The sequence below is a fragment of the Chelmon rostratus genome, chromosome 19 (assembly GCF_017976325.1).
Source record: "Chelmon rostratus isolate fCheRos1 chromosome 19, fCheRos1.pri, whole genome shotgun sequence".
In the NCBI taxonomy this organism is placed as follows: Eukaryota; Metazoa; Chordata; class Actinopteri; order Chaetodontiformes; family Chaetodontidae; genus Chelmon; species Chelmon rostratus.
The window spans coordinates 19,415,087-19,428,153 of NC_055676.1; the positions used below are offsets into that span (position 1 = coordinate 19,415,087).

General features: G+C 44.4%; 1 protein-coding gene across 1 annotated transcript; it reads right to left on the reverse strand.

The window, feature by feature from the left end:
* Window positions 1-1,282: 1,282 nt before the first annotated feature.
* egfl7 (EGF-like-domain, multiple 7) lies at window positions 1,283-12,847 on the reverse strand. The gene is made up of 9 exons (XM_041960008.1): window positions 12,670-12,847; window positions 8,883-9,126; window positions 8,161-8,283; window positions 7,100-7,212; window positions 5,997-6,092; window positions 5,706-5,915; window positions 3,748-3,824; window positions 3,224-3,386; window positions 1,283-1,795 (listed from the first exon to the last, which is right to left on the reverse strand). The coding sequence occupies exons 2-9, from the start codon at window positions 8,960-8,962 to the stop codon at window positions 1,776-1,778; spliced, it is 882 nt and encodes a 293-aa protein (XP_041815942.1). The 5' UTR covers window positions 8,963-9,126; window positions 12,670-12,847; the 3' UTR covers window positions 1,283-1,775.
* Between the last annotated feature and the right edge of the window lie 220 nt (window positions 12,848-13,067).

The following is a 13,067-nucleotide window of genomic DNA, read 5'->3' on the forward strand; positions in this document are numbered from 1 at the left end:
TTATCAAATACTCTACCAAATTGATTGCTCCCAAAATATGACCTGTACCATATACATTTTGCTAATGTCGCTAAAGTTTTATCATTTATTTCCTGTTCAGTTCTCGGTTATTTTGTAAAACAAATGTGCGATTTGTGAGCTTTGTGTCGTGAGCTTGAACCGGTGGCTCACAGGCTCTGCAACAACCACGCTGGTTGATTTTTGGGCAGTAGTTTACGAACTCACGTGTAAGATATTGGAAAAGATTCAAAGTATTCTGGACCTTAATAAAGCACTTTTCATGCTGAGTTTGGGTGGAAAAAAAAAAAGAACTTCAAGTTTTCTCTGATTTTCACCAAAGCTATTAAAGTGTAATTGGTGGTAGCTTTAGATGGATATGAGAACCAGAGCTGACATCCTGCAGAGCCTGGTATGTGTGTGGTCCCTTACTGTATGTGTGCGTGTGTGTGTGTGTGTGTGTGTGTGTGTGTATAAATATGCACACATGGTATAGACGCCCATTATAGTATCCGGTTAATATCGATGATGTGTTCTTGATTTCACCTATTCTGGGTAAACGTGAATGCCTTGCAAAAGAATAAATAAAAATTCATTTTTTTTTTCTTAAGTAGTTGTGCACTGAAATGCCTCCTCTGATATATATCAGTCAGTGGTGGGAAGTAACTAAGTACATTTACTCAGTATTTCAATTTTTCAATTATACGTCGATATTACAATATTTAAGAGTAATGTACTTTTTTACTTCACTACATACTATATATTTACTGAATGATTTGTGTCTATTATGAAGTCTTATTTTCTTAAAGCAAGTGAAAAAAACAAGGTTGTAATAGTAATAGGCTAGTAGATGCTTTTTTGTTATTTTAAAAGTGATTTTTGTTAAATATTTCAAATCAGCTCCACCTTGATCAGTAAATATTAAAATTCTGCGTATGCATTAGTGCAGAGGTGATAAAAATTCAAATTGTTGTGTATTAAACACTCTGAAAAGGGCCGCTCCGCATGATGACTACTTGTACTTTTGATACGTTAATCACATTTTGTACTTTTACTCGAGTAAAACTTTAAATGCTGGACTCAAACTTGTAATGCAGTATTTTCACAATGCAGTACTGCTACTTTTTCTTCAGCAAAGGATCCTAATGCTTCTTCTGCACTGATTCGACATGAGTCATCCAACATGTTAGCTTAACAGCATTTGTCCTGTCTTATATCAAAACATTGTATTTGCACACGTTATTCAGTAAGACTCTCACATCAGTGAGCACACATGGTGTTTTTGATTAAGACTTTTTATTACAAAATGTTACAAAACTAGGTAAAAATGTCTATTGGCGCACTGAGAAATAACTAGAAGTAATCATAATTTAAATAGATAAATACAGATGTCCACGTCTGCCTCAGGACAGTTTGGGCTTAGACGGAGGACACAGCTGCACTGATGCAAAACAAACACAGAAACAAAAGTGGGCCAATTTGACCTTTGACCCTGGAGGGGTTTGATTCAGATGTTATAGGGATGGCGTAATGCTGAAACTGACCCTGCCACAGGTACTATTACAAAATCAAGAATTTGACAGTAATCCAACAAGAAAAGTAAATGAAGCCGTTGGGAACAGTGGACACCACAGATGATTTGTGATTGCATCACAGCAGAACAAGAGCTGAGGCTGTTTCTGCTTTCTGCCAGCCACCCTGGTGTGTGCAATCTCTGGCAGGTTTGTGTCATTATTAACTTCATGGGAGACGTCTGGAAATGTGGCGGCATTCGGTGGCTAATTCTCCTGGCAAGAACCTACAGGGGAGAAGAGCGGAAAGAGTGACTTTAACGTACTGAAATCACAATCACACCGTGCATTTCATTTTACCCATATTGTTGATTTAAGATTTTCTCAGCTGGAGCTTCAATAATCTGAAGGTCCAAAATTTAAAAACTAACCATAATGTAATAAGACCAAATGTGATAAAGCTCATAATGTAATAAAAATCAATCCAATGTGGAGTTTCTCAAAGTTAAGACTGAATAAATACAATAGCTTTTAAATTTGAAAGCAAAGTTCATGAAGGTATAATTGCATTTATAAATGTGCTTTAAAACTTCATCCTGATTTTACAGACATGAATAAAAAGGATAAAAGCTTGGTTTGATAGACATTGTTACTACTCTTTACACTGTGCATGCTGCTAATGACTCCGGCTGGAACAAGTACAAAGACAATATATTTAATATTTCACCTCATCAGCTTCATTGATTTTTGTAAATATCTTTTTGAACGCTCCAAAAACACCTGCTTGGGACATTCCACAGGTAATGTTAATCAAACCAGGGTTGTTTCAGCGACACTGGTGGTGTGTCAGCGGGGATGTGAATGTCAGCGTATTGATCAGGAGACCACTTTGGTTCGGACTTCAGACTGAAATGGTTAAAAACTATAGTCTTAGCAATTATTGAATGGATTAACATGAGATTTTATACAGACATTCATGGTTTCCAGATGATGAATGCTACTGACTTGGGTGATCCCCTGACCTTTCCTCTAGCACCACCATGGGGATGAAATCTGTGCTACAACCACCAGATCCCATCATCAGGCTTCTTGAAAATGTCCAATGCTTTGGCTTATGACCACGTACCTGCAAAGACTAATAGCATTCGCATCAGCCTCAGCTGCACTTTGTGTTTAGTGCTAATTAGCAAATGTCAACATGCTCAACGAGGATGGCGAACATTGTAAAAATTACCTGCTAAACATCAGCATGTTAGCATTGTCACTGCAGGCTTGTTAGCATTCTGAAGTTAGCATTTAGCTCAGTGCAGTCTAACAGAGCTGGTAGCATGGCTGTAGACTCTTAAGCTTGTTGTATAACCTTCAACGTCTTAATTAGGTTAAGTCATTTCACATTTCACTCATAATTTGATCTACTTTTATTTTATCACTGAACTTATTAAGTCATATCCAAAAAGGTTATTACATTCCAGGCACATGATTTTGTTGGATGTTTCTTAATATGGACTATAATACATTTTATTTTATTACATTATGGACAATTATTACATTTGAGCTTTTATATGGTCTCTGATCTTTTTGAAGAAGTTTAAAAACTCTTCCTGCTTTCTTGGGGACACAAAGTTCCAGTGGAGTTGAACCCAAAATGGGATTTTTCCCTCCTCTAAGTGCGTTTTCAGCTCCGAGCCATCGAAGGTCAGCCCGGGGTTACTCACATGTGCCGAGGCGCTCCTCCAGAAAGCCGATCTGCTCGCTGAGGGAGTCGATGCGGTCCAGCTGCTGGAAGGAGTGCGACAGTAAGGTGGTTTTCTCCGACAAGCCCTCGTCCAGCGACAGAGGGAAGAAGCTGGTGAAGGGGGCCAACACCAACTGCAGCTTCTGCACGGAGGGAGAAAGAGGAGAGGAAATGAGGGAAATCGCTCCAGAAAAAGGACTATTACTCACCTCGTAAACAAAAAATCAATGTGACCTAATTATACTTCATTTATATCCTTTCTGCTTGTTTGACTAAACACAGGTTCACATCTAATAAAACCCATAAAAATCTAAAAAGGCTCTGTGTGTGTCTGGCATTTCAAAGAATCTTTGGTTTGGGGATTAAATTACAACAAGGTTTTTATATCATACCATCATACAAGGACCAGAGGTGTTCCTGTAGAGCAAGGCTGGGAGGTTTCAGGGTAGGTGGCTTTTATTTGTGTGTGTGCTGTTCTTTGTGTGAACATGTGTTCATGTGTACCTTCTCCAGGAGCTCTACTCTGTTCCTCAGGCTCTGCACCTCCTCAGTCACATTCTCCACCAGGCCGAACCGTCCACCTGTAGAAACCATACAAACACAGAAATATACATGAGCGGATGCTGACTACGCAGTTTGAATATGTGGAAACTGAGTGAGGAGGGGTGGAGAGAAGGGTTAGGGCACAGATCAAAGGCAAGAATGATGTTTAATCCACTCTCTCAGATCTAAAGTTTATATCTCAGAAGAGTCCTTCCAGCAGTCGGCCTTCATCAGTCCCTCTGCCCGGATGATTCATGGTCACAGCAGCGTCTCTAAACTACAAACCAGGAAGAGGACGGCAGAGCTGCAGGGGGGCCCGGGGAGTTTAGGGTTCAGTGGGGAATCGTGGATATGGGAACGGCTGAAAAAGCCAACAAGCTGAAAGAGAGGCCACCAGAAATAGACCAGTACTCATTCATCCCTCCTGTAAACATGCATCAGTTACGGGGGAAGTGTCTGCTTGGCTCCACCCGAGGGGAATGTCCCTGGACCAGGCGGGACCCAGATCGGGATGCAAAATTAGGGACCCCCTGCTCTCTGGCTGTGCTTTAGCAGACAGACCTGGAGCGGCTCAATCTCTCCCAGATGTGGTCCATTACTGAGACAAGAATGAGTTGAGAAACGGGGTGAGGAGGAGGAGGGGAGGGGAGGAAAAGCGGGGGGGGGGGGTGAGCCGGCGATGACCCCCAGCAGACAGGGTTGATGGAGCTGGAATGAGAACACAAGCGTTGGCCAAGAGTGGAGTGAAAAAGGGAGACGGGGAGGAAAAAAAGGAGTCGGACGGAGATGCACGAATGCAGTCCAACGCTCCTCCACAGCAGCCCGGCAGAGTCAGAGCGGGGGTCTACTCTTTGAGCATTTAAACCTGTGTTTACATTTGCGATCTCCATCAACATCCCTCTGACGCGTGCATACGAACAGATAATGAAATGCAGCCTCAAGTGAAACATCTCTGCTGGCCTTGCATTTCTGCATCTGAGAGCTGAAACTGAGCACGCTCCCACAAATAAACCCTCCGTCGCTTTCACCAAGCAGAGAGATCTGTCATATTTTGGCTATTCATCCGCCTCTCCTCGCGTGTTTTTCTGCATTCCTGCTGAGTCGGCAATACTTGCAGGACTCTCATGTGGAGTCATGGGAGTGAACGGTCTCGTTTTAGCTGAGGAGTACCATTTTGTGTGGATTTGGTCTTTCTTCTCCACAAAAACACTGATAAATTTCAGAGTTTGGAGCAGAGCTCACATTCACATAGTGATATTTTCTGATGGTGAGCTGTGAGACAGAGTCCCCTTCAGATTTACAGTCTGGTGACTCACAAAAATCCCCAAAGGTGGAAAGATTTGGGAGAAATCAGGAAAATGGATGTTCTTTAGGGTTTCATGTTGCATTTATTCCCAAAAAAGCAATACTTGACAGAGGTGGAATGTCCTGGGGTCAAGTACCACATTTGCAGACATGGAGGGGGGATGTATTATTTTGTTGCTAAGATACAAGAAGCACAAACAAATGAAACTCCAGTTTTTCATGGTAAGACACAACGCTGCAACATTTTTAAGGCAAGTAATGGAGTGTGCGGGATAAAAATATGTCTGTATTAGCATGGGAGCTCTATTAGAGTCAGATGTTAGCTTTACTCACAGGACTCATAGGAGTAAACTGAGTCATTATCAAAGACCAACTGGTCCCAGTCTCACCGCACGGGGGCCAGACCGCAAGACATCTGTCTGGAGTCGGCACCAGTCGCAGTGCATTATTACTCACGGTACGAGTTGAGAGTGGCATAGCGCGTACCAAAAGTAATAATGGACCGCGAAGCTGGCTATGTTCTTTTCTTCTGTGCTCCAGACACTTCGCTGCTGCAAGACACAAAACTGCACCACGTGAACACACACACACACACTCCTATGCTGCTCATTTACCCGCATCCGTGTGACCACCCACTGTTGCTTGGCTGGTCTGGGTGGGAGAGGGAGGAGTGGCAGGAGGAGGAGGAGGAGGAGGAGGAAGGCTTTGACAGGAACGGCCATCTCCGGCGAGCTTGAAGCCGTCTCCGCACGCACATCGATAGCTGCCAGCTGTGTTCACACACTCCTGGGCGCAGGGCCGCTGCTCGCTACACTCATCCACATCTGACAGACGCAGAAATACGTGTGTGTGAATTTGCGCTTTGTCGTCAGGTTGCTGTGAAGGTAAATGTGTGTGCGTTTTACCTGTTTGACATTGGTGCCCCGTCCAGCCAAGCGGACAAGCACACTGGTTGGGTCTTAAGCAGGTACCGCCATTCACGCAGGGCTGTCCACACACAGCTGGAGGAGACATTTAAAGGGATGAGTCAACATTTTGGGGAAATTAATGGCTTTCTTGCCAAGAGTTAGATACAAAATCAATACCACTCTCATGTCTGTAGGATAGATATGAAGGCACAGCCAGGAGACAGTTAGCTTAGCTTAACAAGAGACTGGACACAGGGGGAAACAGCTAGCCTGGCCTACGGCCTCTGTCTGTCTAGTTTGTTTAATATGTACAAAATTAATGTGTAAAAAAGGCGGGATGTGGTTTAACGTGGAGTTTCACATTTTGGAAACTATGCTCATTGCTTTCTTGCTGAGAGAGGAGCACATTGATACCACTCTCATATCTGAATGCTAAATATGAAGCTACAGCCAGGAGACAGCTAGCTTAGCTAAGCTTAACTCAGAGACTGGAGGCAGGGGGAAACAGCTAGCCTGGTTGTCTAAAATTGCCTTACAATCACCTCTAAAGCTCCGTAATTCACACATTATGTTTAATCTGTACTAAAATAATGTGTAAAAAAGGCAGGTTGTGGCTTAATGTGGAGTTACTATTAGCCTAGCATACAGACTGGAAACAGGGCGAGAGGGCTATCTTGGTCATCCAGCACCTCTAATTTCACTTATTAGCATTTAACTGTTCAAAAAGTGTAAAAATTAGCATTTGTGGTTTTATGGGATAAGGAAAAGAAATAGCCCGGCAAATAGCCACCTAAACGTTTTTAGACTTGCTTTGTGTACAGACTTTTTTCTCTTCCTTTTTTTTTTTTTAGCTTTATAAAGAACTAGGCTAGCCATTTCATCCCGCTTCCAGTCTGTATGCTAAGCTAAGCTAACTGTCTCCTGGCTGACGCTTCATATTTACCATATAGGCCTGAGAGTGGCATCAATTTTCTCATCTAACTCTGGCCAAGAAAGCAAATTTGCAGTTTCCCAAAATGAACTATTCTTTTCCACTTTTCCACGCAGCAGGTGCAGGTCCTGATCGACACGCAGACCCCTCACACGTCCCTCCAGGTTACCTTGGTTGCAGTTGTGAGAGTGAAGCCTCCTCCAGCCTGGGCAGCACTCTGGGTAGAAATGTGAAGGAGGTGCTGCTCTGCTCACCTGCCGGTACGCCACAGAGTACACAGTCCTGTGGAGACAAAACACAGACACCCACAGTTAGGGTTTTCCTGGTTATTATGAATGATGCTGTCATCACCCCGGTGTGTGTGGTTGAGCCCGTCCAGCCTTTTCCGTGTTCTGTCAAACCGAAATAACGCTGATGAGAGAATGGGAATCTGGTGGAGCATTGAAACCGCGGACCGCTGACGTCCAAGTGTGTGTCAGGGATGGAGGGAGGGGGCGAGGGGCAGGAAAGGAGATGCAAAGTCAGATCTAAATTGTGAGATCTTGCTGCAGCCTGCTGAGACTGTGGTATGTTTGCCTTGCAGGGAGAGATAAAGGGTGATAAACCGCAGCAAAAAGCTAAACACAAAGCGAAAGCAACGAGGGATGTTTTCCGAAAACAAGTCATCAAAGTGGGGAGAATCACCGTGGGATTAGAGGCCAGGAACTGTCTGAGGCCTGCCCACAGTACGAGTCAGAGGACAAAAAACTGTGGCGGTGAGGCAAGAGTTAAAACAAAAGATTAAAATGGAGGGAATGCAAGGGGGGACTCAAGCATCAGAGCCAGGGAGAGATCGAGAGTGTGTAAGTATGGAGGGAGACGCGGTCCAAAATAAACATGACCGCGGTCTCTGCGGGCAGGCAGTTCATTTCCCGTAGTTACACAAAGTACTCGATATTTAGATTCCGCCCAAATATGTGCCACCATGACCCAGTTCTGTGTAAAACATGTATCTGTGTGTCTATTCGATCTATTTACGACCTCACGTCTAACCCTTTCCCTTCCTAAACATGTCACGCATTGTTTACCCCTCCATTAAACAAACATCTTGTGACGGCTTAATTGGAGCGCTGCTTTGACACCGCCGTGACCCGGGTCCTCGCGGAAGAGCCGGACTGCGCCGTTCAGCTGGAGTTTGGCCAACAAAAGCTGACGACGTCTCATTTAGCTGTTGTTCGTGCAGGGACTCACTTGTACGTGCTGCAGAGGCGATGCCCCTGACACAGGGTGATGTAGGGCTTGTGCACCGGCTGGACGTATGACTCTGTTGCCATGACAACGCTGTGACGGAGGTCTCGGCCACACGCCCTCCTCCTGCGAAAGTGAGACATGAAATCGGACGTTAAAACTGAGAGGAAACACAGACGTTCGGCTTCAAAGAGCGACTGATGCTGTGCTAGATTTGGTGCTTTTAGATAAATTCAGAGAGATATTCAGGTCCTCAGTGGCCCCTGTCTGGTTCACAGCCTCATGGTTTCTGTTTGTCACCAAAAGCTGGCGTGCTGCCTAATTGCTCCTGACTGACCCGTGTAATCACTCCTCAATGTGTCAGAGCTAAGAGTTGATCTTTGACCTCTTTGGCTCCACTTTTTCATTTTGGCTTTCAGTTTATTTTCGTCTTTGTGCAGATCAAATGAAAATGACAGGACGAGCCTGCAGACTCTCCCATAATGCTGTGCGCCTAATAGCCTAGGACAGAAGGGTAGCGCCCCGGTCCTGAGAGAGTGCACTCGTAAATGTTTAAATGTCATTCGACCAATTTGTATACATTCGCCGAGGGCGAGAATGTCGAAGAGGTTGCTAAAACAAACAGGTCTGAATGACAGCTGAAGAGGAGATCTGTAGCTGGAGGGCCACGCTGACTAAATGGCAGGCCATAATAAACACAGGAAGAGTGTTAAGTGAGCTGTTACCCGTGGTGAGCGAAGAACTGCGGAGTGCCCATCACATGAAGGATGAAGAGGGAGGAGGAAAGAAGCAGCATTTGGTACATTGTCTTCCTCTTTCCCACGTTCCCTCGCTCTTCTCTGTGCCAGTCGGAGGGAAGAGGAGAGGAGGATGGAGGGGAGGAAGGGGGTGGGGGGGTCGTGGATCCGAGCCAAAGTCCACCTCACGCTGAATGTGCACACTCTCCTCCCGGAGGACGACTCCAGCTACCTGCAGCAGAGAGGACATTCCAGAGGGTTATGCATTAAAACAGCGTGCGCTGTGGCACTAAAATGCCAGAGAACAAATGAACTAAGTGCAATTTTTTGTCTCATTTTTATTGTTGCGTCTTCATTTTTGAACGTTTGACATGATCAGGTGTTTATTTCCGACATTCCTCGAGAGTATTTTTTTTCTTTCCCTGGTGAGTGATTGCAAAAGTCAGAAAACAGAGCCCGGTGGGGGTGTAGATGAGGCATTTTTAGGTTCACAAACTCCTCAAGTCTAAATATTTTTATGAGCATCAACCTATTGGGATTTGATTTTGCGTGCTAATCTCAAGATGCTAGACCATCCACGCGAGGTTAATGTTGCCTACAACACAGAACGCCTCTTTAAGAGACGCTGGACTGGAGACTGTCGATAACTTGTTGCTAGGCAGGTGTCTGGAGGCATCCTTGGGCCCGGCTCCTGGCCTGAAAGTAACAGACTCGCTCACACAAGCACACACACATATGTAGGCACCTATGCATTACACGCGCTCATGCACTGCATACACAGTCATGAGTTCTTGTGGACGAAACAGGTTGAACTCTCTCTGAACTGCACCTGCACGGACTCTGAGACTGCAAGACAAAGGACGGGGCAAACGCACAAATAACTCTCCCTTCCCAGAAATGTTCACTCATCCCTTCACACCATTTTGGATTACTACATACTGTACAGGATTAAAAGAAGGGCCGAGCCACCCGTTTGTAAGGAAGAACTGTGCAGCAGTTCCACAGCGCATGACAGTCAACTTGGGCCTGCTGGCGTGTATTTTAACAGACCAGACACTAAACCTCAGGGGAAATCTCTAACAGGCTGTTGAAGCCGGCCGAGTGTGATCGCAGGTTGTGATCGCAGGGGACTGCGGCCTGCGGGATAGTCTTTGGTTATCCTGAGGGCGATGCGAAGCCTCGGCTGACAGCTTGCATGTCCCTCTGATCCCCTGCTGGCCTGACGCCCAGAGACAGGACACGCACATCTACAGCCTGTGTTCATTCACAAATGACGGCAGCGAGGGTGACTCGCGGCCTAGCAGGGGGCCACTTTGAGGACAACATGTGTGTGTGTGCTCTTGTGTGACAATCCAGCATCATTACACTGCAGCGAAGAAGGTGCTGCAGGGCAAAGCGCATGTCAAAAAAGTTATATGAGTTGGGTGTGGCATAAGTGTCCCTATGACTGGAGCTTTTTATTATGTTGCTATGGAAGGCTATTATTATTATATTAAAAACTCTTCATTTGGGATGCCTAAAGTACATTAGCAGCATTTCTACACAAGGAATAAAAAAGCCACTCTGAAGATGCAGTGGTACAGAGCTTAATTATGGAAGCGAGACTTAACTTTCCCTAAAAAATCATTCTGATTTGATCTAATTTTGGTTTTGCAAAAAGCAGCAGTTTGGATAAAATACAACTCATACAGAAGGATGCGTATAATCCAGGTGTGACCACAATTGTTTCAAAACGCTACAAGCTCTGACCCACTGACACATTGGAAGTCACTTGAGCAGACGCATGTTTTACACGCGCCATTAGAGGGCGCTGTTTTACAGCACTGTGCAGATCATAAGAGCAACATCCGTCACTCAGTGGACCATCTTCTTAACGCTCACACACACGCGCGCGCGCACTCAGAGTTGCACGCTCACGCATTAAACCGATGACTCCACAAATTCAGAAACAAACGCAAAGAAAACTACTTTCCTCAACAAAACAACAAGCCAGAACAAACCAGTGCCAAGGGCGCGTGCATGCATATAAAGATAATTACAAACCGTGCAAAAGACAATGCGTTTCCTAAGATTAATCCCCTAAAAAACACACAGTCCTACGGAGCAGGAGATGGAGAAGGCTTGAACAAAAGTTAGTCCCGTTCTGCCCCGCTGCTGAGTTCAAAGTCCAGTGATAAAACTCCGCTACTCGTCAGGTTTCTCCTCAGACTGTCAGGGAGCATGGGGGGTGATGGTAGGACCTCCTCCCACTCCTCCAGCTGGGTGTCCCGGAGCTCAGACTGGGTTACCGTGCGTGACGTCACCGCACGGGCTACGTAAACTACAGACCAGTTTTTTTTTCATTCATAACCTGCTGATGCGCTCCACGCATGGGTTAAAAGACCCTGCGGTTGTGTCTGAAGGCGGCAGCTGGTATGATTACAGGGCAGAGCCACAATTTTTCAGTTCTGTCTTAAAGCAACTTTCTCCATCCTGTCCAGATTCCTTCCTAACATGCATCCAACGCAAAAGGTGTAAAACTCTGAGGCTTCAGCATCTTATGGTCTTTTTATTGTAATTTCCCTCTTTGTTCCCTTAATAAGGGAACCGTGTTTCCTTAATAAGTTCTGATGGAAGGAATGTATCACAAACCAGGATTTTGTACTAAAAAGACTTTTTAGTGACTTTTTAGTCCTCAATATATAGGTTTCCTCTTAATTTAGATCAACTTTGGACTATATTTTTGCACAGAACGAGGACTGTGGATTTTTTTCCCTCCATCACAGGAGCTCATTATGGCCAGTGTGGAGAAGAGGGTGATTCCAGCAAGCAAAACATGTTTCAGTGTTCATACAATTTGCTGTGCACCTTACAGCTGGTTTAAAACAGACTTGATAACTGTGACCACATTGAATTCACTGTCAAAGGAAAACTGACGGAAAACCAAAGCCATGTGGGAAGTTATAAGGAAAACAAAATGCTGATTAAGGTCTGGTTTTCTTTCATTAAACCTAATGTCTTCTGCTAAAAAGATTAATAGCTCCATGAATTAATTACTTAGAAATAAAAAAACATGTTTTTTTTATTTAAAACCTTCCTGTATGTGCACAAGAAATTGATGTCTGTCCAATTATAATAAATAATAGCAATTAAGATGTTAATTTTTTCTTTTAATAAATCAACACTAATGCGCTGATCACTTCCCTCTGAAGTTACGTCCTAGACAAATTAGTTCAATATTTGACTTGCCTCACATGATGAATACAGACAATATTAAGCCAATAAGAAAAAAAATTATTCCCATTTTCATGTGATGCTCTAGTTAACTAATGCAGACGACCTATACTACATGGCCATTTTTTCCGTTGTCAATTTACCACTTTTTAGACCAATTGAGATCACTAATGGTAAAATAAAATATCCCCACAATGAAAGGCACTGCAATACATTTTACCGCCCTATATGTGACTGTGCAGCACACACACTGTGCTACAGCATGCATACTTTGATTGGACTGTACATGTGCTCTCCCAACTGTGATACCTGTACAGTATTTATTACAGTAACTGTAGCTGTAATCTCAAAGTTGGTTGTCTTTAGCTTGTTAGCTTTGTTTAGCTGCTCTTGCATCCTTCTGTAAATCTGTTGTATGTGTGTAAACTGTCAATAAAGTTGATTCCAGTCAATAAAAAAATAAAATTAATAATAACATTTAAAAATTAAATAACAAAGCAGACATGTAGAGGTGGCTCCAGGTGCCTGGACATGAACCTTTGATAAGGTGTAAAAATCTTACCCTCGCAGTATGGGGTCGTCAGGTGCGTGTGCGCGCGCAGGCTGAGCGGCGGCCATGGGCGCGAGCCGCCGGAGCGGTGCATTAGAGGACTCTTCCATGGTGCCCGTTTCTTTTAAAGCTTGAGCTTCAGTGGCTTCAAATAAAAACCTCGCGTTTAATTCGAGGTGCTCCCCGTGAGTCGACTGGATGAAATGAAATGTCTGCGGGCGTTTTTCAGTTGCTTTTTATGCAGGGCTTCCTGTGGAACGCAGGAATTGGACGGACAATCCCAAACCGGAATTCCTGTGAGTGTTTGCCGCTGATAAAACCCCTCTCCTGCACAAACACTCTCCATCCTGCCCAAACCGCTTCGCGAATCTGATTTTGAAGCATTTTTCTGTCCCCATTGTGCCGCAGAC

Excerpts from the sequence above, each read along its gene's own strand:
- egfl7 (XM_041960008.1), bottom strand. The coding sequence starts at position 8,962 with ATGTACCAAATGCTGCTTCTTTCCTCCTCCCTCTTCATCCTTCATGTG. Across the intron at positions 6,093-7,099 it reads CTCTCACAACTGCAACCAAG|CTGTGTGTGGACAGCCCTGC; the intron begins GTAACCTGGAGG and ends TGTCTCCTCCAG. Across the intron at positions 1,796-3,223 it reads GGAGGAGCGCCTCGGCACAT|GTTCTTGCCAGGAGAATTAG; the intron begins GTGAGTAACCCC and ends TCTCCCCTGTAG.